The 27,558-nt window shown below is 43.3% G+C and overlaps 1 protein-coding gene across 4 annotated transcripts in view; it reads left to right on the forward strand.

Annotated features, from left to right (window-relative positions):
- Window positions 1-27,558, forward strand: part of REPS2 (RALBP1 associated Eps domain containing 2) — a 210,779-nt gene that overhangs the window by 73,541 nt on the left and 109,680 nt on the right. For 2 of the 4 annotated variants that reach the window (XM_040997630.1, XM_040997655.1), the window contains exons 3-5: window positions 6,360-6,508; window positions 10,992-11,118; window positions 20,867-20,967. In XM_040997630.1, the coding sequence (XP_040853564.1) occupies window positions 6,360-6,508; window positions 10,992-11,118; window positions 20,867-20,967 (377 nt within the window). The remainder of the gene's footprint in view (window positions 1-6,359; window positions 6,509-10,991; window positions 11,119-20,866; window positions 20,968-27,558) is intronic. The other 2 variants (XM_040997640.1, XM_040997647.1) reach the window with 1 other exon arrangement.

The raw sequence follows: 27,558 nt of genomic DNA on the forward strand, positions 1-27,558 counted from the left end.
TTGTCATATTTTTCTGTTAACCTGCAAGTAGCTGGTGTAAATGGATATGCAATGAAAAGCTGTGGACAGAAGGAGCAAGGAGATAGGAGTTCTTGATATGATGCTCGATTGCCAATATGTTATTGCATGGCTCAGACAAGACTTCCTCTTTCTTTCCTGGACTTTTTCCCTCATTTGCAAATTGTGCTTATTTGAGTAGATTTTTCCTAGAACAATTTCCAGCTCTGAAATGCCGTAGTTTTATGCTAATTATTTGATTTTATAATAGAAAGCGCTTTTAATGTTCAAGATAGAATGTATTCCAGTGGTTAAGAGTATGGATCCTGTCAGTAGATTCTCATTTGGAATCTTTGCCTCATTACCTTTCACTTATATGATCTAAGGCCAGTTACTGTCACTTTGAAATGACTTTCTCAGTGAAGAAATATACGAGTTTTATGTGGTTTTGATAGGATTGTTTATGCTTCAAATCTCAGTGAACAAACATACCAGTTATATATGGTTGATAGGATTATTTATGCTTAAAATCAACTTATTTGCTTTTGCATTTGCAAAAGCATCTACAATATGGTATTCAATATGGTAACCATTAGGAACATGTTGCTGGCTACTGAAATGTGGCTAGCATAGCTATGGAATTGAGCTTTTTAAATATTTTATTTGAAAGAATTACAGAGAAAGGGTGAGACAAAGAGGGAGATCTTCTATCTGCTGGTTCACTCCCCAAATGCCTGCAATGGCCTGAGCTGGGCTGGACTGAATGTGGGAGCCACGAGCTGCTGCTTGCGGCTCTCCCACATGCATGCAGGAGCCCAAGCCCAAGGTTTTGGACCTTCTTCCTGTGCTGAGAGCTGGATCAGAAGTGGCGCAGCTTGGACAAGAACTGATGCCCATATGGAATGCCAGTATTGTGGACAGTGGCTTAATTTGCTACACCAGAATGCTGGCCCCAAATTTTTAATTTAATTTAAAACCTCAAATAGTGTAAAATATTTTTCTGCTAATTCAATAGGCCTCTTGCATTGTGTAAGACAGGAATCAATAAACTTTTTCTGTCAGGAGTCAAATAGGTAAATGATGGTTTAGACTTCTTGGGCTATGTGATGTTTGTTACAATTACTCTGTTGTTGTAGTTTGAAAGTAAACATGGTTGATATGTAAACAAAGGAACATGGTTGTGTTCCAAACCTATTTATGAACACGAAACTTTGAGTCTCATATAATTTTCACAAATTGATAAATAGTTTTTAATTTCTTCACTGTTGAAGCATTGCAGTCATGTAGGATGAAGAGGAATGGGCAGCAGGCTGCATTTGGATTTTAGCTATATGCCTACACTGAGTGAGCTCATGTCTTCCATGCAACACTACCATGGTCAGAGCAGCTTTGTTTATCATGGCCTCTAAGCGAAAAGCACCCAGATGCTCAGGACAGAATGACGGTCACAATGTCGATAGATTTGTAAAATGGATTATTATATAGCAATGGAAAAGAATGAACCATGGCTGTATACAATGAATTGGATGATTATCACAGGAACATAAATGTTTTATGCTTCTATTTTATGAAATTCTGGATATGAAGTCCAATGTTATTTATCATTTATTATTGCATTTGTCTGGCTCATTTTTTCCCTAATGCATTGAGAAAGTTGAAGTATTTCATATTTCAATGTGTGCGTGAACTATTTAAAAATAAGGGATTTTCCCCTTAAGTTTTAGAGGTCACATTATTTTAAAAGTAAGAGTCATTGTGTGTGTGTAAGGAAAATTTTTTATATTTAATACACAAAGCATTTTTATTTATTTATTATTTATTTATTTATTTTTTTAATACTCTTAGTTTATTAGGGTACAAAGGGTCACGGGCTACAGGGTGAAAGTGGGTAATATCATTGTTTCCACACTAATATAATCATTTTGCCCTGTATCTGGGGTTAGGGGAGTAACAAAGGGAAAAGCCCCACCCTACCTCCCACCGATCCCCGATCCCCAACATGAGGCGCTCTCCAAGGGTCCTGCTCAAACAGTTTTGATAGTTCATCAGTTCTGGATTGCTGCCAATCTCACTGTCCCAACCGTAATGAATCCTATTCAGAGTCCACTGGCTGACAGTCTCTTGATGGTTGGGGTTCCAAGATCAGCAGTTCAGTTGGAGAAATATCCAAAGAAACTTCATCTGAGTTGATCCCAGATCTGATTCTTGAGTGAGTTTGCTAGTACAGACTCCAACACTGTTCGTCACACCAATCAGCTGGTCGTTGCGATTGTTGGGTCCGTTTGGCTTCCAGCCCTGTCTTCCTTGTGAACCAATGGGTGTTGTAGTCCAGCTCGATTCTACCCACTTCATACTTGGTCTTCATGCAAACCAGTTGGAGCTGCAGCCTAGTTGGGGCGACTCCCCAAAACCCCTACCAGTTCTGCCCCCTACCCTGGTTCCCATGCTTGCCAGTATGCACCGCCGGCTTGTCCAATCTGTCCCACATCCCATTTAGCTCTCACACACGTCAATGGACATTGAAGCCTGGTTCAACCCAACCAACCTATTATCCAGCCCATACACCCACTGGCATGTGCCTTTCTGTCTAGCCGCCCCCTGCTCCTAGCCTGGGTTTCATGCTGTCCAGTGGGGGGTGGTAACCCTGAGGGAGGTGCCCACTATTTCCCTACTAGGCCACACCCACTCCCAGAGTATGCAGTCTCCAGGTGGTTTTGGCATTTGACTTGACAGAATTAGCTCCCAGTACCAGCCTCTGCCAGCTAATGCTGTGGCTAAGCCCAAACACCCCTCAACCCACTCTAATTTTAACTCGCAACAGTCAGAACAGTCAGCTCACCGTGAGGCCCACAGGTGCTATAGCCCTGCCTAGTCTGATCTGCCCCATCCGTATTCACACTTTCCAATGGAAGTAGTTATCCAGCAGGGGTGCCCACGTTCCCCTGTTGGCTTTGCCTCCGCCCCGATTGTCACATGTGCTGTTTGTGAGATGCAGCCACATCTGGTATGACTCATCTCACCTTGGCATTACTTGTTGTGTACTGGTATGTGTTGCAACCGAACCTGGCTCGACCCACACTCTGTTCTGGTGCTCAGATTCACCAGAAGGTAATGTGAACAGATTCAGGCTGGTCTGCCCCCAACCCATGCCATGTGTATGCCAGTGGGATAATTTTCATTGTCTGTTCTGGGTTGTTCCCTATTGTGCTTCTTGCGCTTACCTGCATGGGACTGTGTCCTGCCAGAGAAGTTGCCCAGGCTCCTCCACCAGAACCTCTCCCAATGCCAGTTTTCGCGCATACCAGTGGGTCCATGAGCCAGCACTACTCAGTTCGCCTCCTATCCTAGGAGGAATAGTAGCTTTTCCTGACTGGCCTTCGACTCAAGCTGGTTCTTGTTGGATATTTCAACCCAGCCACGGCTCTTCCATACCCCCACACAGCTCACACATGGTTCAGTAAGGGCTGAGACCTAGCCTAGTCTGTCACACATCTCTCCCCGGTCCTCCAGAGCACCAGATGATGTTGGAATCTGGCCTGGCTTGGTGACAAAGCATTTTTTAAAAAAGGTTTTACTTATTTTTATTGGAAGAAGAGACAGAAAGATCTTCCATCCACTGGTTCACTGCCCAGATGGCCATAATGGCTGGAGCTGAGCCCATCCAAAGGCAGGAGCCAGGAGCCGCCTCAGGGTCTCCTGTGTGGCTTCCGGGTTTCAAGGATTTCAGAATCCTCTACTGCTTTTCCAGGCCATAAACAGAGAGCTGGGTCAGACATGGATCACCTAGGACATGAACTGGCACTCATTTGGGATGCTGGTGCTTGTAGATGGAGGATTAGTCTGTATAACTACCACGTCAACACATTTCTATGTTCAAAGAATACAGCCTATCTTTTCCTAAGAAATTGTCACTTCTTTTTCTGTTATTGCCCATAACATTAACTCTGAACATTTCTATGTGAATTTAATCAAACTGTGTTGACTAGACTAAGACATTGTTATGAGTCAACCTCCTGTGATTCCGTGATATACATCACTGCATGGCAGAGACTGGATGCATTTTCTCAGGAAGCTTCACTATCAGATTTGGTATGTGTATGACCAGGAAAATATGGAGACTTCAACATTTACAAACTAGACTTTGACCTTTTACTTTGTAATAGATTAGCAGAAGCTCGAGGAGAATTTGCAATGATAAGAATCTTAATATGTTTGGTTACAGTTCTCTTAAGGAAGAGTTGTTTGAAACCACATGATCAAAAAAGGTATGAGAAAAATGTAGTTGTATTTTGCTCTTTGGTGGCTGGCTGGTGGAGAGAGATGTGTTTCCTAGGGGATTGTTTCTAGAGAAATATCTGGGAGTCATGTGTACGTCTTAGCTGATCAGCTAATAGTATAATACCACACTTATATGCTGTTTTTCCCTGGAGTAAACTGCTGAGTGACAGTATCACATTAGTCAGGGAGCTTATAAATATTGAGCATCTAAGAGTTCTTCCATTGTGTACAAATTATTCTATCCTTTGTGTGAACTGAGCTTCAGCAGATATATTTCTCAGATAGAATGCGGGATTAACTTTCATTTGTTCTACTAAGAATCTAGAGTTGATTTTCTCTTGCCTGTTTGCTTTTGAAATTCATTTTTGCCTTCAGTGCTGGAGATCTGCCCAAGCTTGGGGAACATTAAGACATGGTGGCCATCCGTTTTGGGGAGGAGAATTGTGGTTTAATTTTCCAGCGTGGTTACCCTATTCATGTCTCTTGCAGTGGTGGATCATGCAGATATTTGTCATTTGCCTGCTTCTTTGAATCAAATGCGGACATAGCAACTAAAAATAAACATGATGTGGGTATTAGAGAACCAGGGACTTTCTTGGCTTAGGGAGCTAAGATGTTTTCTGGGTTTAGCACAGCATCAATCATTGGATACACAGCTGTGCTTTTGGGATGAAGGCTGATGGAAGTGCACAGGCACTCTGATGAGTGCTATCCAGAACAAAGGCTACAGATGCAAATCATTCCACGTAGTCCATCATATTATTGCTGTTTGTACAGACCTTTGAACTATGTGATTGTGTGTGATTCATTGTTCTCAGAACTAGAGGTATCACCAGTTTTGAAGTACTTTTCAGATATTTGAAATAACTAAATATACTAGATATTTTCTTCTTTTTAATTAATATAAAGAGAACAGAATTTTATTTATTTCATTTTATTTCAGTTCTTTATAGCTTTGTGAGTGGCTAGTGGTTATGACAGGAAAAGTTTGGTTGAATCTTACATTAATCCCTCCGACTCTTCTTCATTCCCTTGCAAAAAGACAACCAGAGAGGCAGTGCAAAACTTCCTTAGAGCATTATACTGGGGAGAAATTGTTCTACCCAGTAAATGTGGTCTAAGAAATACAGACCTTTCTACAGGGTACAGGGGAGTGAATATAGTAGGGTTGTCATCAGGGAATACATAAAATTCATTCTCTTTATATTAATGATAAATTGAAAAATAACTTGTTTGCCTGGTTCTTTTTTAAAACATTTATGTATTTTTATTGGAAAAGCAGATTTACAGAGAGAAGGAGAGACAGAAAGATCTTTCTTCTACTGGTTCACTCCCAAATAGCCACATCGGCCAGAGCTGAGCCGATTTGAATCCAGGAACCAGGAGTCTCTTTCGGATCTTCCATGAGGATGCAAGGTTCCAGGGGGACCATCCTCTACTGCTTTCCCAGGTCACAAATGGGGAGCAGCCAGGACATGAACTGGTTCCCATATGGGATCCTCATGCATGCAAAACAAGGCTTTAGCCACTGAGGCACTGCACTGTGTCTGCTTGTCTGGTTTCAAATACTGATTTGATCAGCACATAAACTTTGTGATCTCTGGACTAATAGCTCCTTCAGGTCTGTGTACACATCTGTAAATTAGTTGATAATGCTGTATGTTAGAGTGGCTGTGAGGAATAAATGACTTATTATTTGCAGATCTTTGCTACTGATCATGGCATATTTAAATGTTGTATAAGCTCTACCTGCTTCCAGTTGTCACTTATTACCATACTTGCATGATGTCACATCCTTTTTCTTAGTGTTGCATAAAGAATAAACTGGGAAGTTTACTCTGATTTTTTCTGCAATTATTGGGCATTATTAAAAGCTATTAAGCTGGAATTGCTTGCTTAGACCATTGCATTTTTTCTGTCATGAGATTGTTTGAAGTGCTTTCATTGTGTCTGAATTGAAATTTAATCTATAGTGCTTTGGAGTTTCTCCTCACACATGATTCATCATTTGGCCATTGAGTTCCCGTTTTTTTCCAGTGTTTGAATAATGTTTCAGTTAAACATCTTTGCTTTTGGTCCTAAAGAATTGCCTCTGCCTCGCTTTATGATGTCAAAGAATGATGGTGACATACGATTTGGGAACCCAGCTGAGCTGCATGGAGCTAAGATTCAAATTCCATACTTAACTGTGGAAAAAAATTCTGTCAAAAGAATGGATGATGAGGAGAAGCAGGTAAGCTTTCTGCTTGGGCATGCTCATTTGATTTTAACCGTGAAACCTCACATACCAGAGCCTCATATCTGCTGTCAAGCTTCCAGCAAATCTCACCATCTGGAACATAATTATACCTTGGAAGTGAGCCAGTGACGTTTCTTTGGAGTGAGAAAAAGCGGCTGATGCACAGGAATTGCAACAAGCCATCAGAGACCCCACAGAGCTCATGGTATTATAGAATTGTGTCTGAAAAAGGGCTATTGTTCTGATACCCTGACCTCATTTCTCTACATTGGTGATTTTATAAATGGTTTCTTTGAAATGTAATATTTAGAATTTTTGTGCTTTTTAATTTTTAATATTGTTTACATGGTAGAGGGTCCTGCATGTCCATGCAGGACTCTGAGTGGGGTGGGAAGGATTGCCGTATGGAGGCAAATGGGTGGGACAAATGTTTCAATATCTTTTTGGCTGTGTCCGCAGAGGGGAAAGATGGGATGGAATCATTTCTTGCTATCAAACTGTATCAGCACCCAGGGGTGGAGGTTGGTCATTTGATGGCACCTTAGAGACCCTGATGTGGCGAACAGTGTTCCAAGGGTGTTACTTGAATGGTTTGACAGTTCTGAGACATCATTGGCTTCATTGCACCAGGATTGAGAAAACCTTTCCAAGGTCTGTTGGCTGGTTAGTCCACCTTAGTGCATCCACAGGCCCTCCAGGAACAAGTTACAAAGTTTGGACAGAGGAGTGGTCCAACCCATTCTGCTCCCCATCTTTTGAAGCACTCAGTGTCCTCTGCTGGCCTAGATGAGCTGGCTGTCATGTTGTCCTCCATGTGTATCTGGCCATGCTGTCTACTGCACAGGCATCAGCAATGGAGGGTGCCCTGTCCTGATACATGCACTCCAAGGTCAGACCTCATATGTTGTGATTTTCCCTGTGACTGGGGTTTAAGTCCAGCCATCTAGGTGGTGGGGAGTCTCCCCTAAGAAAGCTTGCCTGGGGTGACCTCAGACTTGACTCTTGTGTGTGCCAGCCAATGCAGAGTCAGGTTGTGTCCATCACCCACTCCAGTCAATGCATAGATGAGTGGGTGCAGCTTGATCATTTCTGCCCCAGCCCCATCTCCCATGTGAACTGATGGATGCTGGGGCCTAGCCCGTCTCATCCTAGCCTGCCACCCTCCTGTTCTTCACATGCATAAACGGGTGCCACAAGCTAGTTGGGCGACCCCTAGTAAACCCCTACAAGGTCCCTCCCTAGCCCCAGCTTTTGCATGTGCCATCATGTGCTGTAGCCTAGTCTGGTCAGTCTGACTCTTGTGCACACCCATGGGTGCTGCGGCTTTAGCTTAGCCTGGCCCACCCCCAGATCCGGCCCTCACATATGCCAACAAGTGCTGGGGCCTTGATCAGCCTGGCACACCCCCTACCCTGGCTCTTATGGTCACCAATGGGAGCTTTAGCCCAGCAGGGGAGTGCCCACAGTCCCTCTACTAGGCTTGCCCCCAGCTCTGAATCTTACCTGAGTTAGTGGGTGCTGTAGCCATGCTTAACATGGTCTGCTTTCAGTACCAGCCTTTGCATGTGCTGGCAGATGCTACAACCTGGCCCATCCCAGCCTGCTCCCAATCCTGCCTGCTCCCAACCCCAGCTCCTGTGAGTGTCAGTTGAGTTCTGTAGTCCAGTCTGACTCAGCCTGTCATCACTCTCAGCTCTGGAGCAAGCCAGTGGGTGTTGCAGTCCCCACAAGTCTTCTTGAGCTCACAAGTCTTCTGCAGAATCTGCCCCCAGATGTGGTTCTGTAACATTCACTGGGTGCTGTGGCCCAACCTGACATGGCCCACTTGAGGGTGGGTACTGTGGCCTAGGCCAGCCAGCCATTGTCCCCCAGCCCTAGCTTTGGTATGCAGCAGCAGGTGGCAGATGATGCCATTTAGCCCAATCAGGTCTCCCACATGGGAGGGTATCTTGGCCTGACCCAAATATGCCCTCTTGTTCTCCCTTCTAAACCATCCCATCTCAGCTCCCTCACCTGCCTGCGAGTGTAGTGTCCTGGTTCTTGGAAGCCCCCAGAAATCATTCCTCCCCTGTCAAGCATGCCTTCAGCCATTGTCACTCTAATACGCCCTCGGACCCACCTGCCTGATGGCTGGGGTGGTATGTTCCAGCTTGACGTTCCCTGCCTTCCCCACATGTCTTTAAAAAATATGGAATAGACAACTATGCTACTATGCTGGCACACTGGTATAGTTAACACAAATTTAGCATTAACCAAGCCCAGAATGCCTGCCAGTTATTGGCTGCTTTTCTGCCAGCAGTATAACACTCGCTTATGGACAAGGCAACCTAGACAGCTGCTTGCATCTGGAGAATGTTAGGATTTTTAATTAGCTCTTCTATTTCAAAAAGAAGATCAGAGAAAAGATTTCTCTGGCTAAATATGTTTGGAGAATTCTGCTTCATATTTGCTCTTCAGTCTTGACATTCACAGTGGATCTGAGTGCAGCGAAGCGTCAGAGAACTCCTGCAACAACGAAACCCAGTGTTCTGCATTTCAGATGCGTCTTTCATGGCATATCCTTTCTAGGGGAGCGTGTCTGGAATGTCACATTCAGAAATGTGGTATTACATGTTTAGCAGATTGGGTCCCAGAATAGGGAGGATGGGATTCCAACACAAGGGAGGTTTAGCACATTCTGTTAGACAACTACAGGTCCTATTGCTTTCATGCTTTTGACACAATGTAAACAAGATTAAGGATATGTGTGTGGGTATACATGGAGGTGACATGTTTTCCCCACCAGTACACAAGGGGCTAGAATTACAGTGATGACCTGAAATCTTGTGGGCCCAGTCCCTGGTTTTGTGAATGAGGGACACCCTTCCACTTCAAACTGGATTTATGCTATAGCCACTCAATCTGTGACTATGAGCTCATGCTTTAAAGCAAAAATCTATTTTCTGGAGAAGAGTATTTAAGTAATATTTCAGATTGTATATTTCTTGTTAGCTTAAGAGAGCCTTTATAGTCTATATGGATTAAAAGAAAACCTATTTTCTTGTTCTTGGGTCCCCAACCTAAACAGTCTATTGATTAAAAATAAAAAGAAGGAAGGAAGTCCACAATATGTAACATTGGTTGCTTCGCCTTGGGTTCAACATCAGCTTCATATATGAGTTGACATTCAAATTATAAAAACTATATTCTATATTCTATATTCTAGTATTTAGATCTTACTAGTTAGCTTCTCTTTAAAATATCCAAGAAACGCTCCTTATAAAGTGATAACTTTTATTTGACCTCACGGTTTTAGATGGTCCCAATCCAAGATCAGGTGACTACATTAGTCTGCTGTCTGTTGAACAGTGGAATGAGAGGGGAAAAAGGAAGCAGAGACAGGTGGATTGAAGTTAGCTTATTTATATAACCAGTTCTCATGAGGACTACCCTTCCTTAAAACAATATTTATTTGGAAGTCAGAGCTACAGAGGGAGTGGAGAGAGAGGGAGAAACAGAGAAGGGAAGCAGAGAGAGAATATTTTTCATTTGCTACATCCAGGGCTGAGCCAGGACGAAGCCAGGAGCTTCAGCAAGGTCTCCCATGTGGGTGGCAGGGACCCAAATATGTGGGCAGTGTTTTGCTGCTTCTGCAGTTCATTACTGGGGAGCTGAAGCCAAAGTGGAACAGTCAGGGCACAAGTGGACACCCATGTGGCTTGCTGTTGTGGCAGGTTTTGGCTTAACCCTCTGTGCCCCAGCACTAGCCCCAAGGACTGCTTTCCCAGGGCCAGTCCCCAGTGAGCTGAAGGCATCTGGCTTGTTCCATTTCTCCTCAGAATTGCATCTAGCTTGCATCCTTAGTCCATCAAGTGTGAATATGAATGTATTAACTATTAACATAGGGTTTGGGGTTGAAACATCTGCATGTTCAAACTGTAGCCTCAGGAAGAGGCTGTTTGTAGTGGGTTACCAGTAATGAATTGTTTTGCAACCTCAAATTTTTTAAAAAGCTGACATTTTACATCGAAATAGTAAGCCTGAAGGACATTTAACATTAGGCATATAAAATATATTTAGTATTTCTATTTTCGGAAAGAGTTGATAAGCATAAATCTCAGAAATAGGATTCTTTATTAATGAGAGCAATGGAATCTATTCACACAGAGGTCATTTTTAGGGAATATGGACTTTATTTCCTGCGTACAATATCTTTTGTTTTCAAAGGAAAATATTGTTGGAATAACTGAAAATATTTCAGGGTGGCTTTAGTAATTTAGGTGATTTAGCACTGCAGAGTGTATTCTCTATGAGGCTTTCCATTGTTCGGACATCCAGTTTCATTTATGCTGCACTTTTCAGAAAATGCTCTCCTGCACTTGTGAAGTCAGCTGAGTCACCGGCCTGGCAGTTGGGTTGTGCTTCCTATCCTATCAGCAGCTGAGGACTGCCAGGCTCTTGACAGATCACCTCTGAACTCTGCTCTGGTTCTTTGCAGCAGGACACACAGTCTCCCACAATGTCACCGCTCACCTCCCCTCCTTCTTCGCCGCCTCATTACCAGCGGGTGCCCTTGAGCCATGGCTACAGCAAACTGCGGAGCAGTGGGGAGCAGATGCACGCAGGTAGGCCGACCCAGGGGCCAGTTGGCCCAGGTGATGCCTTGGAGGCTCCTCAATCTAGCAGCCAGCAACACCACTGGCTACCTAATTTCCTGATTTAATTACGCCTGGTATTGGAACATGGCTGAATTTAATGTTTTTAAGCAAGGCTTTCTAGAAAATTTAATTAAACATAGCTCAGTAGTGCTACATGTCCTGAACTGGAAACAAGTTCATGTTTAGATGATTTGATCTTTCATACAGACATAAATAGAAATGTAACATGCTAAAAGTTTGTGTTCTTTAGAATTGTTATTCTTTTTTGAAAGCATACCAGACACGTCTATGTAATAACTGCTTTTATGAAGTTTCTTAAAAAAAGCTAACTATGAAATCACTGGATTCTTCACCAATTCATAGAAAATCCATTTGTATATTGGTAGTACTACATAGCAAATATTTTTCTAAGATTTACCTTTAGTTGGGCCTGGCGCCGTGGCCTAATGGCTAAAGTCCTCTGCCTTGCACACCCGGGATCCCATATGGGCGCTGGTTCTAATCCCGGCAGCTCCCCTTCCTATCCAGCTCCCTGCTTGTGGCCTGGGAAAACAGTCGAGGATGGCCCAAAGCTTTGGGACCCTGCACCCGTGTGGGAAACCCGGAAGAAGTTCCTGGATCCTGTCTTCGGATCGGCATAGTATCGGCCATTGCGCTCACTTGGGGAGTGAATCATCGGACGGAAGATCTTCCTCTCTGTCTCTCCTCCTCTCTATATATCTGACTTTGCAATAAATAAATAAATCTTTTTTTTTAAAGATTTATTTTTATTATTATTTTTTTATTGGAAAGGTGGATATACAGAGAGGAGAGACAGAGAGGAAGATCTTCCATCCGATGATTCACTCCCCAAGTGAGCGCAACGGGTCGATATTATGCCGATCCGAAGCCAGGAGCCTCTTCTGGGTCTCCCACGCGGGCGCAGGTTCCCAAAGCTTTGGGCCATCCTTGACTGCTTTCCCGGGCCACAGGCAGGGAGCTGGAAGGGAAGCGGGGCTGCCGGGATTAGAACCAGCGCCCATATGGGATCCCGGGCGTGCAAGGCGAGGACCTTTAACCACTTGCGCCACTGCACCGGGCCCAATAAATCTTTTTTTAAAAAAGATTTACCTTTAGTTAAAATTGTTATTCCTCAACTTAAAAATAAGACTCTTGATTTTTCTTTAAGCATTTTATTTGTTGAAATTATCTAAGTTAACCTCAAGTGATTTCCTAATAAATTTGTTTTGAACATTGTCAAAAAAAATGCTAACTGCACAAAACCACAAGAGTTGCATCTGTGCTGACAATGCGAGGCAGTGTGTTAAGAAGTATGTCACGTGTACAGTTATAGGGTTGCCTGCTTTCTCACATTTGTGCTCTGCTGGCCGTGTTAGTTGTCCAAATGCACAAGCAGAGTCTGAGGACACCTTGCAGGGCTGGCTGGCCGGCCTGCAGTGCTGGAGCTCTGTAAATTCACTGAAGTGTGTGGTCCTTCTGAGGCTCATGGTCCCAGTTTAAGATACGACCCATTTAATGTCTAGAATTGGATATCCTGGAACCTCCATTTTTATCTTGTGGGCTGTGAGTGAAAATGACCCAGTTTCTGCAGGGCTTGGATGCAATGAAAATAGTGGTGACTTGCAAATGGTCCCAGAAATAACAATTTATGTTAGGCTGAGCTGAAGAAAGGCTGCAGGCTTGCAGAGGGAGACAGACATGGCATGGTGGAAAGAGCTTTGAATTGGAATCAAAAGAAGTGGATTTCTCTGACTAGTTTATGATATTGGCTAAGCCACTTCTCTCAACTAAGGTGTCCTCGAAGAGTCTCCTATGGAGATGTTAGGAGGATGCAGAGAGAATGTGAGAGTAAAATTTGGAAATTCACTCTTAAGCAAATACAAGGTGATGTTGTTAATGGATAGTAACAAAAAATTATTCTCCTGCAAGTGGAATATCTCACAAGTGTCAGAAAATAAACAGTGTTGAAAATGTTTCATTTTCTCTTTCTATTCATATTTAACCTTGAAAATTGATTATTAAATTTTGTTTATTTATATAGAAGCAAGTGAATGTACTGCGATATGCTGGTTCACTTCCTTGATGCTCATAATGGTCCCTAACTGGGGCCAAAGCTGGGAGGAGAGAAATCAGTTTGGGTCTCCCGTTGCCATGGGTGGAGGGAACTTGACTATTGGAGCCATCTTGCCAGCTCTCTCCCAGGGTCCCCACTAGCAGAGAACTAGAGTTAGGAGCTGAGGCAGCACTCAGTCCCAGGCACTCTGACATAGGTTGAGGGTGTGTAATCCATTAGGACAAACACCAGCCCCTGGGTGGTGACTTCTACATTTCCAGGTGAACCCATTTTTGTTCTACCAATTCAGCCCGTCACTGAGCTCCACTAGTGATGTCTTGTTTTTTTCAAAAAGTCTTTGGTATTCTCTTTTCTCAACTTTGTTCCTATTCTCTCCTCATTCCAGCCAAACTGGGCTTGTGTTCAATTGGTGATGAAGAAGCAGCCTGCTTCTGTTCATCTTTCTGGATTCTCAGCAGTCCATGCCAAGGCTGTCTTGCCTTCATTCCTTTTTATGCACTTTTCAAGTGAGGTGAAACTGATTGAAGATGAAACTCACACAATTTAACTTTTGTTTTGAGTTTTAACAAATGGCTAGGCCTATGTAGCTACTGTTTAGGTCAAGAACAGAGCATTTTCCTTGAAGATAGGCCTTTCCAGTGTTTCCTGCCCCACACCCCTAATTTTTGGCACTATTGATTTTATTTTGTTTCTTCTAGAACTTCACAAAAGCTGAAACCACTGTAACTGCAACTGTCTGCTGGTTCCCACTCAGCAAAGTAATTGAGATTCATCCATATTACTTTGTCAGTAGTTTTTCAATTTTTGTTATCTCATTTAGTATTCCAGTGTAAAAAAAGGATACCTGATCTGATGATCTATTCTTCTGTCGATGAATACTTGGGTTGTCTCACTAGTGTCTTGTTGTTATGAATAAAGATGCTAGACCATTCATGCGTTAATCTTTTGTGTCATATGCTGTTGTGTCCCTAGTACCTGGAAGTAAAATCACTGGGTTTCTGAATAGGCATATTAGAAACTGCCAAAACATTCAGTTTGACATTGAACTTCAGAGTGACGAAAATTTCAAGGTGTTTCTTTTTTTTTTTTTCTTAAAATGCTATTCTTTGGGCTGGTGCAGTGATGTGCCAAGCTAATCTTCCACCTGCAGTGCCAGCATGCCATGTGGGTGCCAGTTCAAACCCCAGCTGCTCCATTTCTTGGTGCAACTCCCTACTTATAGCTGGGAAATCAGTAGAGGATAGCTCAAGTGCTTGGACCCCTGCACCGCTGTGGAAGACTGGGAAGAAACTGCTGGTACCTGGCTTCAGATCAGCTTATCTCTGGCCTATGTGACCTTTTGGGGAATGAACCAGTGGATGGAAGCTCTCTCTCTCTCTCCCTGATTCTACTCCTCTCTCTCTAATTCTGACTTTATGTAAATAATATTAAAACAGAAAACAAATTTAAAAAATGAAGTAAATAATCTGTAAAGAGGACCTGGCACAATAGCATAGTGACTAAATCCTCGCCTTGCATCATCCAGGATCCCATATGGGTGTTGGCTCATGTTCTGGCTGCTCCACTTCCCATCCAGCTCCCTGCCTGTGGTCTGGGAAAGCAGTGGAGGACAGCCCAAAGCCTTGGGACCCTGCACCCATGTGGGAGACCCAGAAGAGGCTCCTGGCTTCAGATTGGCTCAGCTCTGTCCATTGTGATCACTTAGGAGAGTGAACCAGTGGATGGAAGATCTGTGCTTTTTTCTGTGTATCTGACTTTCCAATAAAAATAAAATAAAATAGAATAAATCTTTAAAAATCTGTAAAGAAGGCAACTTACAGATGTCTTCTATGTACTATAGCAGGCAATGTAACCATTCACTCTATTAAAATTTAGCAAATTCTGTGTTGTCTGTTACTAAACTATATTGTGTATTTAATATGCAGAAAAACAAAACCTTTCTGGTTCCTTTCTAAACCTTTTGCAAGGGTGTTGGAGAATTATTAGTTTTGCATGGAGTTGGATGCTTTAGACTTCTTTGGGAAGAATGAGAGTCAAGGAAGTAAGTAATTACCTCGTGTTTCAGATCCAGTTAAGAAATTAGAGTCAGACCAATGAAGGATTGACTGTCAGTTTTGCTACTGATATGACTGATCAGATCACGTGCCTGGATCTGTGCCAGTGGGCGTCACTCACCTTTGCAGTTACAAACAAGCATAATTAGTCAAGAATTCTCATGTAAGTTGGAACAGAAAATCTGCTTTTCCAGAAAATGAGCCTTTCTGCAGTTAAGTCTCCTCCCAAGCCTGCTAATGAGATATATTTGTTTTCTCCAAGGGCAGGTCCCTGTAGGTGAGAGATTGGAGCACAGAGTCAGGTGGGGCCCTATGTCTCCATGCACAGCAGAGGCTCCATCACTTGTTTTAGGAGATGCATATGGACTTGGCTTCCTAAGGAAAGGTTATGACCACAAGGATCCTGACCCTGCTATGGTTCCTTGTGTTTAAAATCTTGTAGCAGAATCAAGATGGCAGAATAGGGTAAGAACACATTTAAATGGACGAAGAAACATTTAATCAGGATGAAGCAGAGAGGACGCATTACAGGAAATAAGAGAGGACAGAACAACAGCAGAGGGGTACCTGGAGACTGACAGACACAGGAAAACAGCAGACACAAAAGTATGGTGTTGCAGTGACTGATACTACAGCAGCATTCAGCTAACAGCCATCTGAACTCCAACAGCAGCTGGAACTCTACCAGCAACCTGGTGGGAAGGGACTTTCACTGGGTCCTTGGGAGGTGAACCCACACAAAGAACTGTCTGTCCTACTGGTATGTTTGATTTGACCGGGAACAGAGACAGAGCAGCAGATCCCAGACGGGCAGTGTGAGAACAGGGTGGATTTCACAGCCCAGTCAGCCCCCTGGAGCTGAATTGGGTGCCATTTTGCTGAAGGAGGCAAAGGCAAAGGAAAGGACTGAGCATACGCTGAGCGGGGAGTGAACTCATTTCTGACTCAGTGAACTGCAGCAACGTGACATTCTACAGGTTCCACCCAAGACAGGTCTGGGTAGCCCTCAGATCTGATGGCCAGCAGATCAAGAACTGTAGTGGTGGTAATGATACATCAGGCACCATTTTGTACGCTGTGGCAATAGCTTTGGGACTGCAAGAGTGAACAGTGAGCTGCGCATGTGCTGAGCTCATGAAAACTCGCTGAGATCACTGGATTGTACTTGTCCTGCAGGAAAATAATACCGACTGTAGCATTGTGTGGGTCAAAATAGATCCGTGTGGCACCAAGACCTAGCATCCAACAGGTTCTGACAAGATCAGTACCACCAACAACCTAATTATATAGGACACCTGGTGTCTCCCTAATCCTGGGACCTGCTCCAACCGGAAGTGGAAGAAAGGTTGTACAGACAACAGTGCAGCCTCAGCACGGTATCACAAGAGGTGGAGAGTGGTCAGCCAGGAGTTGGGGCTACAGAGTTCTTGGTGGACGTCTGACATAAGAACCCAGACCTGGAACTTGCTGGAGGTTGTGGCACAAGTGGCTGCAAGCAAAGAGTTTTGTACCAACTGCAATAAGTAAAATAAAACCGTAGACATATGGGTGATACACCTTGGAAACCTGCCACAAGGAGAAGACTCTACTACCAGAAGTTAACAATGACCAAGAGCAAAAGAAGAGACAAAGGCACAATTAATATTACTGAAAACTCCCCTGCAAAGGAGCAAAACCCTTTGCCAACCTCAGAGTTAACTGAGGAAGACATCGAGAAAATGGGGGACACAGAATTCAGAAAACTCATTTTAAAGCTTCTGATCAAAAATGAGATGTACATACAAGAGTTCAAAGAATTTAAGGAAGCAATATTTTACACAAGTAATAGCAGCAATAAAGCAAATCAAGGCTGATATATCAGAAATTAACAACACAGTAGAGCAAATTAAAAGTACATTGGAGAATCTCCAAAGTAGAATGAAACAAGCAGAAGAAAGAATCTCAGAATTGGAAGGTATTTCCTGTCACCAGGGGAAAGCAAACAAAAAGCTGGAAGCAGAGCTGGATCAGGCCAAAAAAGTATTCAAGAATTGAAAGACACTATTAAGAGGCCTAATATAAGAGTTATGGCAGTCCCAGAAGGTGCAGAAAGAGAAACTGGCTTCACAAATATATTTAATGCAATAATAAAGGAAAATTTCCCTAATCTGGAGAAAGAATTGGGAAACAAGATCCAGGAGGGACACAGAACTCCCAACAGGCTTGATCAAAAGCGATCTTCACCAAGACATATGATTATCAAGCTCTCTTCAATTGAACATAAGGAAAAGATCCTTAAATGTGCACGTGAAAAACATCAATTGACATATAAAGGGATGGCAATTAAGCTCACAGGAGATCTCTCACAGGAAACTCAACAGGCAAGAAGAGAATGGAGTGACATATTCCAGATTCTAAAAGAAAAAACTGTTGGCCCAGGATAATGTATGCAGCAAAGCTTTCTTTCATCTTTGAAAATGAAATACAATTCTTCCACAGTAAAGAAAAGCTAAAAGACTTTGCCTCTTCCAAACCTGTCCTACAAATGATACTTCAAGATGTTCTCTTGACAGAGAAGAGGAATAGCACCTACCAAAACCAAAGGCAAATGGGAAGAACATCGCAGTAAAATAACAACAGAAGACTAAACCAATGAACAACCCATTCCTAAAATGACAGGACCAAAGTACCACCCATACATATTAACCCTGAATGTAAATGACTTAAGCTCAATCAAATGTCACAGATTAGTAGACTGAATTAAAAAACAAAACCCATCTATTTATTTTCTGGAGGAGACACACTTCACCAGCAAAAACCAGTGGAAACTATATAGCATGGGTTTTGTTGTTTTCTGTTGATTTCATCTCTTCAAAACACTTTCTTCTGAATAAATTCTTCAATGACTCATAGATCATACAGCAGCATCATTTTCTTCAAGAAGGTTCTTGATTTTCATTTCTTCAGCTACATGTTAGTCATTTAGTAGTATGTTATTTAACTTCATGGTGTTGTTAATTTCTTTTTCCTTCCTGATGTTGATTTTGTTTTGTGGCTTTTCATTTTAGGGGATGTATAGTAGCTGTGTAATGGAGACTGTCATATCTAGTAACATGTTATTTAACTGCATGGCAGTGTAAATTTCTATTTTTCTTTCTATTGTTGATTTTGTATTATGACTTTTCATTTGATGAGATGTACTGTAGCTGTGAAATGGAGACTAACATCCAGATGTGAGGATGCAGTGTGATATTCATTTCTGCTTCCAGACAAAGATGGACTTACAATGAAACTGTTTACTATATCTTGACAATAGGATTCTGGACTCTCTGCCATTGTCCATGCCCGAAATGATGGACATATGACTGTGTATGAAGAACTATATGATAGTTAGTAATGATATAGAGGAACTAGGTAGGATGGGAATTGTGGAGGGGATAAGGGAAATACCAGGAACCTATGTAACTATAATATAAAATAGTTATAATGATAATAATAAAGAAATTATTAATTAAAAAATCTTTTAGCAGAATGCAGTTGATTTTAATGGTTTAATTTGGTATTGTACCAATATGGTATGATTTAAAAAAAATTCTGCTTCTCAGAAGACATCTGACTTCCTGCAGAGACTTACTTTTAGGGTTTGGATTATGTGCTCTTAAAGGATGTTTCTTTTGTAGGTTGTTTATTTCTATACATCCTTTGCAGATTCTGAAAATACACTTAATGCTTAGCAGGCAATGATTTTGATATTTTAAAGTGTATTATTAATGTATTTTAATGTCATAATGTTGTGTTCTGGTTACTTGGAAGAAATACAAAAAACAGATACGAATCAAAGATTATTTTGTTGTTCCTTTAAAAGATCTGCGTTTGTTTGAAAGAGTTTCAGAGTGGGAGGGGTGGAGGAACGACCAAAAGAGGGAGAAAGAGATTGAGTGCTTTTCTACTTGCTGGGTCACTCACCAAATGGCTGCAATGTTAGGGACAGGGCCTGGCTAAAGGCAGGAGTCAAAACTCCATCAGGGTCTCCCCTATGGATGCAGGGACCCAGGCACCAGCCCGTCCTCTGTTGCTTTCCCACGTGCGTTAGCAGGGAGCTGGATCCAAAGCAGAACAACTAGGACCCGAACTGCTACTCCAGTATGGGATGCTGGTGTTGTAAATGGCTGCTTCAGCTGTTGCACCGTGCCAGTAAGCACATTGTTGTAACCTTCTTTATGTTAAAGAGGCCATATTGTGCCAGATATAGTGCCATAAGAGAATGCTTTGCTTTTGCCTGGTTTCATTTTTAACTAAGCTCCAGAAAGAAAGCATCTTACTTACCTATGTATTTTTTAAAAACTCAAACTATTAAACCACAGAAACAAGAAACAATTTCAGTTTGGGTGATAACCTCTCCTTTCTGTAAGAGCTGAATATTACATGATTATATTTAACTGTCTTCCTATCATCTTGGGAATGTCCTAATTAAAATATGTGGAAATAGAAGAGGTAAATGCATTTATTTTTATGGTTTTAAAATTTATTTCAAGGGAGAAAAATCATGTTGAAACAGTTATTTTTTTTAAGATTTATTTTTCTTTTTATTACAAAGACAGATATACAGAGAGGAGGAGAGACAGAGAGGAAGATTTTCCAACTGATGATTCACTCCTCAAGTTACTGCAACAGCCAGTGCTGAGCCGATCTGAAGCCAGAGTCAGGAGCTTCTTCCAGGTCTCTCCCACATGGTGCAGGGTCCCAAGGTTTTGGGCCATCCTCCTCGACTGCTTTCCCAGACCACAAGCAGGGAGCTAGATGGGAAGTGGAGCTGCCGGGATTAGAACCAGCACCCACATGGGATCCTGGTACGTTCAAGGCAAGAACTTTAACCATTATGCTAGGCCACTGTGCTAGGCCCAATAGTTTAGTTATTGAATAGTAGAAGAAATATAAAATATACTTACTACTGTTGTTTTCTTCTCTACTTTTAAAACCTGTGTCTGATAAGGAAGACAGTGCCATTTACTATTTGGAAATAATGAGTAGTGTTGATTACGTTGAAAATGTCTATTAGCTTTCTTTAGGGTGTGGGATGATGTGTGGAGGACATTTGCACAAGGAGGTGTGTGAGGAATTTAACGGATGCTCAGAACCGGAACACTTCCACTGTGGTGTGTTGCTAGCTACTCTGGTTTTCTGTCCCCGTTGAGATTCTCACTGCTCCACTCTCACATTTGATTCTTAACCGTAACCCATTGTCATTAGTTTTCTGCTTTATCATGAGTTGGCTGAACTGGTATAAATATGTTTAGGTTGTTTGGTAAAGTTGCAGCCAAAGGCATCAGAATTTACTTGTAGGTGGCTCTTTGTACACGAGGGAGCTAAAACAGCCCCATACATAACATAAATGGTGAAAAAATTGTGCACATGTTTTTTTATTGCAGCAAAGTATTATCTTTGAATTCCCATTTTCCATGAACTTTAAGAAGTCCTTGTTATAATCTAATTCCTCTGCTAAGTTCTACTCTGAAAAGCTGATACTATAAATCAGTTTGAGGGTGAAGGCATAATTTTTGAGTGGAATCTTTGCATATCATGCTGATTTTCCCTCCTGCTATTTCAGCTCCATATGAAGCAAGACAGCCGCCGCTTGTGCAGCCAGAGGGCGCCTCGTCCGGGGGCCCAGGCACCAAGCCTCTGCGGCACCAGGCCTCTCTTAGCCGGGTGAGTCATGATGTGGGATTATGCCAGCGGGACAGTGGAGATAAGATTTGGACTTTGGGGACTTACATTTTGCTTAGTTTTTAAAAATACTTATTTATTTACTTGAAAGAGGGAGAGGCATACACACATATGCATGCACACGTACACATGTGCGCGTGTACACACATACACACACTTATACATATACAGGTCTTCCATCCACTGTTCACTTCTTAAATGGCTCTAACAGCCAGGCTGGGCCAGACAGAAGTCAGAAGCCTTGGAACTCCATCTGAGTCTCTCACATGGTTAGCAAGGGGGCAGTTGCCAGGTCATCTTCTGCTTTCCTAGGTTCATTATCAAGGAACTGAATTGGAAGTGCAGCAGCTGGGGAGTGGCATTGTGGTATAGCAGGTAAAGCTTCTGCCTGCATTGCTGGCATGGGCATTGGTTTTACTCCTGGCTGCCCGACTTCTGATCAGCTCCCTGCTAATGTGCCTAGGAATGCAGAGGAGGATGACCTAAGTGCTTGAATTCTTTTTTTTTTTTTAAGATTTATTTTTATTATGTTTTTATTGGAAAGGTGGATATACAGAGAGGAGAGACAGAGAGGAAGATCTTCCGTCCGATGATTCACTCCCCAAGTGAGCGCAACAGCCAATACTGTGCCGATCCGAAGCCAGGAGCCTCTTCTGGGTCTCCCACGCGGGTGCAGGGTCCCAAAGCTTTGGGCCGTCCTCGACTGCTTTCCCAGGCCACAGGCAGGGAGCTGGAAGGGAAGCTGGGCTGCTGGGATAGAACCAGCGCCCATATGGGATCCCGGGCGTGCAAGGCGAGGACCTTAACCACTGCGCCACTGCGCCGGGCCCAAGTGCTTGAATTCTTGTACTTGCATGGGAGACTTGGAGGAAGCTCCTGGCTCCTAGCTTCAGCCTAGCCCTGTCCTGGTCATTGCAGGCATTTGCAGAGTGAACCATTGAGTGGAAGAGCTTGCTATCTCTCCTGCTCCCTCTGTTACTGTGCCATTTAAATAAATAAATCTTTTTAAAAAAAGCAAAAATAGAAATTGAGCAGCTGGGACTTAAAGTGACACTCATATATAGCTGACTCTGCAGCAGCTACAGAGCCTTAGCCTGCTGTGTCACAATGCTGGCCCCAGGGGATATATTGTGTCCCCCTTTTTTTTACTATAAGGAAGGTATAACATTGCCTCCTCATGCAAGTATTAGGCTTTTTAAATTTGCTGTTTTTGTATTTTCATCAGTCTTTTTCAGCATTTTTGTTCCTTATCCCTTCTCTGTGTCTGGAATGCGTCAGGCTGGTTTCTGATTGTTAGTGTATCTGGAATTTCCTTGCAGCTTCATCAGTGTGATCATTAGGCACCTCGTTCAGGGACGCATCACTGTTGCCAAATCAATGTGTTGGGTCTGTATTCTTCTTTATTAATACTCATTCGGTGCCTAGTTAGCTATTTTCCATTTGTTTTATGCCTCCAAACATGCAATAATCTTTTGGAAGGCACGGTGGTTCTTCTGTATTCTCTCTCACTGCCAAGGAATATGCTATTTGGAGAGCAGTGATTTTGCAAGTGACAGCAACTACTGTTTCCTGTATGTAAGAGGGACAAGATAAATACTATAGCAAAAGGACAGGTGCTATAGTAGCTTCTCCTGGCTGGCCTGTGGCTCAGGCATTTTCACCTTCCTTTTCTCTGGGTTTTCCTTTGGCTGTAGAGTTATTATCTTCTTGTGTGTTTGCAGCTGTTGTCTTGGAGAGTTATCTCAGGGAAGTCAAATTATCAATGGAGTGTGCGTGTGTGTGTATGATAGAAATTACAAAAAAGCTGAGTTTGCTGTTTGACATTAAAGATATGAGGAAGTGGGATGGTTTGTATAATGTTTCAATTGTGTAACTCAGGAAGAACAATCATTTATGCACAGGCCATTCTACTCAAAATAGAAGGGTGATGTCTGACACTCCCAATGAGAAGTGGGCTGTTAATCTGGAACAGAATAAACAAAATCCAAGTAGGATCCTGATACTCACTTAATAACTTCTGGAGATGGAGCACAGTTACATGTGGAACTGAACTTCATCTTCCACAGTGTGTAACCAGGAGCTTTCTTAACGACAATAATTTAGCCATATTCTTGTGTTTATGCTTAATGTTTCCTGTAACTATAAGATCTAGAGACTCTTCTATTAGCAAAGACGATGTGCCTGTGACTACAGAGGTCTAAGATTCCATTCCAACTAGTAAGTGCTAGAATCATACATGCAGTTCAAGCCTGTCCAGTGTCAGCACCTGAACTTCAACTGCTTTGTCCTCATAAGAAGAGTCTTATCTTATAAAGAGCTTAGGTCATAGAGTTATTGCACAAGGAAGCAGTAGGAGAAGCACAAAAATATTCCTGAAAATCCCTTAATGGTTCCACCTTGGAGAACCAAGATACCATTCTCTCCTGGGGCCAGAAGACCTCATTTTGTCCCCAGCTATTTCTTCTACTGAGCCCTATCTATGGTTGTTGGCTACATTTAGAGATCTTGTGGTATGAAAATCTGTGCCCTTAAACACAATGTTCACACCCATCATGGAGGGATTTACGTTAGGAATGGAACTGGAAGGACTGGCCTTTATCTCAGATTCTCTGGGATAGGGCTATGCCAGCTTCTACATATTATGTTCGGGTCCTTTAAAGGCCAAAGAAGTAGTGAATCCTCAGCTTTGCCCTGGTAGGGTGGGGTTCGCTGGACTTTTTCTACTGTGCCTCCTAGCAAAGATGACTATAGATGCATTGGTGCCCTGTGACCCCCTTTCTAATCTCTAGGACCCCTTTTCTGCTGACACTCATGCTTCTTTATTCTTTTACTAAACCGATACTTAACATCTTCTAATTGCCAGATACTGTGTTCAGTGCACAAAATGAGGTATAACACTTGTAGGCCCTACTGTCATGTAGCTTACAGGCTATTGGAGCAGACAGTCATTAACCAAATCATCACAATGCAAATGTATAATTATGATGTGTGATATAAATGAGAATTATACTGTGCTTTGAGGGTGTAAAATGAGGGTGGAGTATAACTTATCCTAGATGGTCAGATGTTGATCAAACAATGCCAGAGATTAATGTTTAGGCTGAAATGAAGATAAATGAGTGCTAACCAGAAAAATAGGCGAGGATGGGAGAACAGGCAACAAGCCAAAGGGGAGTATATATACAAGACATAGTCCACATGCTTAGCATTTGATACATATGATCACTTTCAGTGCTTAGAGCTATCTGTCTTATGAAGCAATAACAGTTATGTTTTCTTTAAAAATTATGAATATTGGGCCTGGTGCTATAGTGTAGTGGTTAAAGTCCTTGCCTTGTATGCACTGGGATCCCATATGGTTGCCAGTTTTAATCCTGGCAGCCCTGCTTCCCATGCAGCTCCCTGCTTGTGGCCTGGGACAGCAGTAGAGAACGGCCCAAATCCTTGAGACCCTGCACCCACGTGGAGGATCTGGAAGAGGCTCCTGGCTCCTGGCTTTGGATTGGCTCAGCTCTAGCCATTGTGCTAACTTGGGGAGTGAACCACCGGAGGGCAGATCTTCCTCTCTGTCTCTCCTACTTTCTGTATATCCCTGCCTTTCAAAGAAAAATAAATAAATCTTTAAAAAATTATGAATATTTTTTGCATGGTTGAGAAAGGTGTATGCCCATTTGAGCCATCAGTTAAGGTGGGGAAGGGTGAGGTATAGAACAAGCAGGCTAGAACAAGCGTTTCCGTTTTTTTTTCTCCTATGTCCGAAGAAGCAGAGGGGATGGAATCATTTCTTGCTATCAAACTGTATCAGCACCCAGGGGTGGAGGTTGGTCATTTGATGGCACCTTAGAGACCCTGATGTGGCGAACAGTGTTCCAAGGGTGTTACTTGAATGGTTTGACAGTTCTGAGACATCATTGGCTTCATTGCACCAGGATTGAGAAAACCTTTCCAAGGTCTGTTGGCTGGTTAGTCCACCTTAGTGCATCCACAGGCCCTCCAGGAACAAGTTACAAAGTTTGGACAGAGGAGTGGTCCAACCCATTCTGCTCCCCATCTTTTGAAGCACTCAGTGTCCTCTGCTGGCCTAGATGAGCTGGCTGTCATGTTGTCCTCCATGTGTATCTGGCCATGCTGTCTACTGCACAGGCATCAGCAATGGAGGGTGCCCTGTCCTGATACATGCACTCCAAGGTCAGACCTCATATGTTGTGATTTTCCCTGTGACTGGGGTTTAAGTCCAGCCATCTAGGTGGTGGGGAGTCTCCCCTAAGAAAGCTTGCCTGGGGTGACCTCAGACTTGACTCTTGTGTGTGCCAGCCAATGCAGAGTCAGGTTGTGTCCATCACCCACTCCAGTCAATGCATAGATGAGTGGGTGCAGCTTGATCATTTCTGCCCCAGCCCCATCTCCCATGTGAACTGATGGATGCTGGGGCCTAGCCCGTCTCATCCTAGCCTGCCACCCTCCTGTTCTTCACATGCATAAACGGGTGCCACAAGCTAGTTGGGCGACCCCTAGTAAACCCCTACAAGGTCCCTCCCTAGCCCCAGCTTTTGCATGTGCCATCATGTGCTGTAGCCTAGTCTGGTCAGTCTGACTCTTGTGCACACCCATGGGTGCTGCGGCTTTAGCTTAGCCTGGCCCACCCCCAGATCCGGCCCTCACATATGCCAACAAGTGCTGGGGCCTTGATCAGCCTGGCACACCCCCTACCCTGGCTCTTATGGTCACCAATGGGAGCTTTAGCCCAGCAGGGGAGTGCCCACAGTCCCTCTACTAGGCTTGCCCCCAGCTCTGAATCTTACCTGAGTTAGTGGGTGCTGTAGCCATGCTTAACATGGTCTGCTTTCAGTACCAGCCTTTGCATGTGCTGGCAGATGCTACAACCTGGCCCATCCCAGCCTGCTCCCAATCCTGCCTGCTCCCAACCCCAGCTCCTGTGAGTGTCAGTTGAGTTCTGTAGTCCAGTCTGACTCAGCCTGTCATCACTCTCAGCTCTGGAGCAAGCCAGTGGGTGTTGCAGTCCCCACAAGTCTTCTTGAGCTCACAAGTCTTCTGCAGAATCTGCCCCCAGATGTGGTTCTGTAACATTCACTGGGTGCTGTGGCCCAACCTGACATGGCCCACTTGAGGGTGGGTACTGTGGCCTAGGCCAGCCAGCCATTGTCCCCCAGCCCTAGCTTTGGTATGCAGCAGCAGGTGGCAGATGATGCCATTTAGCCCAATCAGGTCTCCCACATGGGAGGGTATCTTGGCCTGACCCAAATATGCCCTCTTGTTCTCCCTTCTAAACCATCCCATCTCAGCTCCCTCACCTGCCTGCGAGTGTAGTGTCCTGGTTCTTGGAAGCCCCCAGAAATCATTCCTCCCCTGTCAAGCATGCCTTCAGCCATTGTCACTCTAATACGCCCTCGGACCCACCTGCCTGATGGCTGGGGTGGTATGTTCCAGCTTGACGTTCCCTGCCTTCCCCACATGTCTTTAAAAAATATGGAATAGACAACTATGCTACTATGCTGGCACACTGGTATAGTTAACACAAATTTAGCATTAACCAAGCCCAGAATGCCTGCCAGTTATTGGCTGCTTTTCTGCCAGCTTATGGACAAGGCAACCTAGACAGCTACTTATAGCGTGGGATGTTATCCTGCTTTTAGATGACAAAGCTGAGGTTTAAAGACATTGATTTTCCCTCAAGGTCACAGGAATTCATAGAGCTAAAGATAGAACACTGGCCATGATTCCCTGGTGTTTGGCTCAGGAATCAAAATGATGCTAATGCCAACTGTTTTTTTGTTTGTTTGTTTGCTTTTGTTTTTAAAGAAGCAATGGATGTCACACTGGCGTTATGGATAGGTCATGAGTTCAGTGTTAAATGTACGGTATTGAGCTTTGGAGAGGACCCCAAGGAGGTGTCATAGAATTGGTAGGTTATAGTGCTCTGTCTCTTTGCTGAGACGCGTGACTGGACCTCGGCACTGGGCAGCAGTTGAGCATCAGAAGGTCACATGGCACACCCCAGGAGATACCTTACATTGTCTCACCCAGGTTCTGCCAAACTTTATGACTTTGCTCAAGATCCTTTTCTTTTCTATCTCTTGAACACACTTGAATCGATAACAGTTCACTGTAACTATCTACAAAGTCTGATTCTCTTACTGTTCCTTGCCAGCAGTAAAGGTGCCCCCTCATACTGGAACAGAACCTGCTGTTTAAGATGAGAGCAAGGTTACTTGCTCAGGAAAGCAGGCTGCAGTATTCATGGCAGATGTTTTTCTTTCTTAAGTTCTCAGGTTTCCTTCTTATGCCTGTCAGCTTAGTTTGGCTGGACTCCATGTTCCTGAAAGCAAAATGTCAAGCTGAATTAGTCACGAAGATGAGGGGATTTGGAGTGAAGATTGTTGATGGTGGGAGTTAGTACTTAACGGGTTCATGGTGCTCGGTCTGGCTGGGGTGACTAATTCCCCTTTTTGTTGTATGTATGTGCTCATGTCATACTCTCTCTCTTCCTGCTTCCTCTGGATGCTTATGTTAAAATCTCGTGTGATTAGAAGGAGACATGGCTTCTGGGTGCTA

This window comes from Ochotona curzoniae, unplaced genomic scaffold, assembly GCF_017591425.1.
Source record: "Ochotona curzoniae isolate NIBS_2020 unplaced genomic scaffold, NIBS_Ocur_1.0 contig_1274, whole genome shotgun sequence".
Taxonomy (NCBI): domain Eukaryota; kingdom Metazoa; phylum Chordata; class Mammalia; order Lagomorpha; family Ochotonidae; genus Ochotona; species Ochotona curzoniae.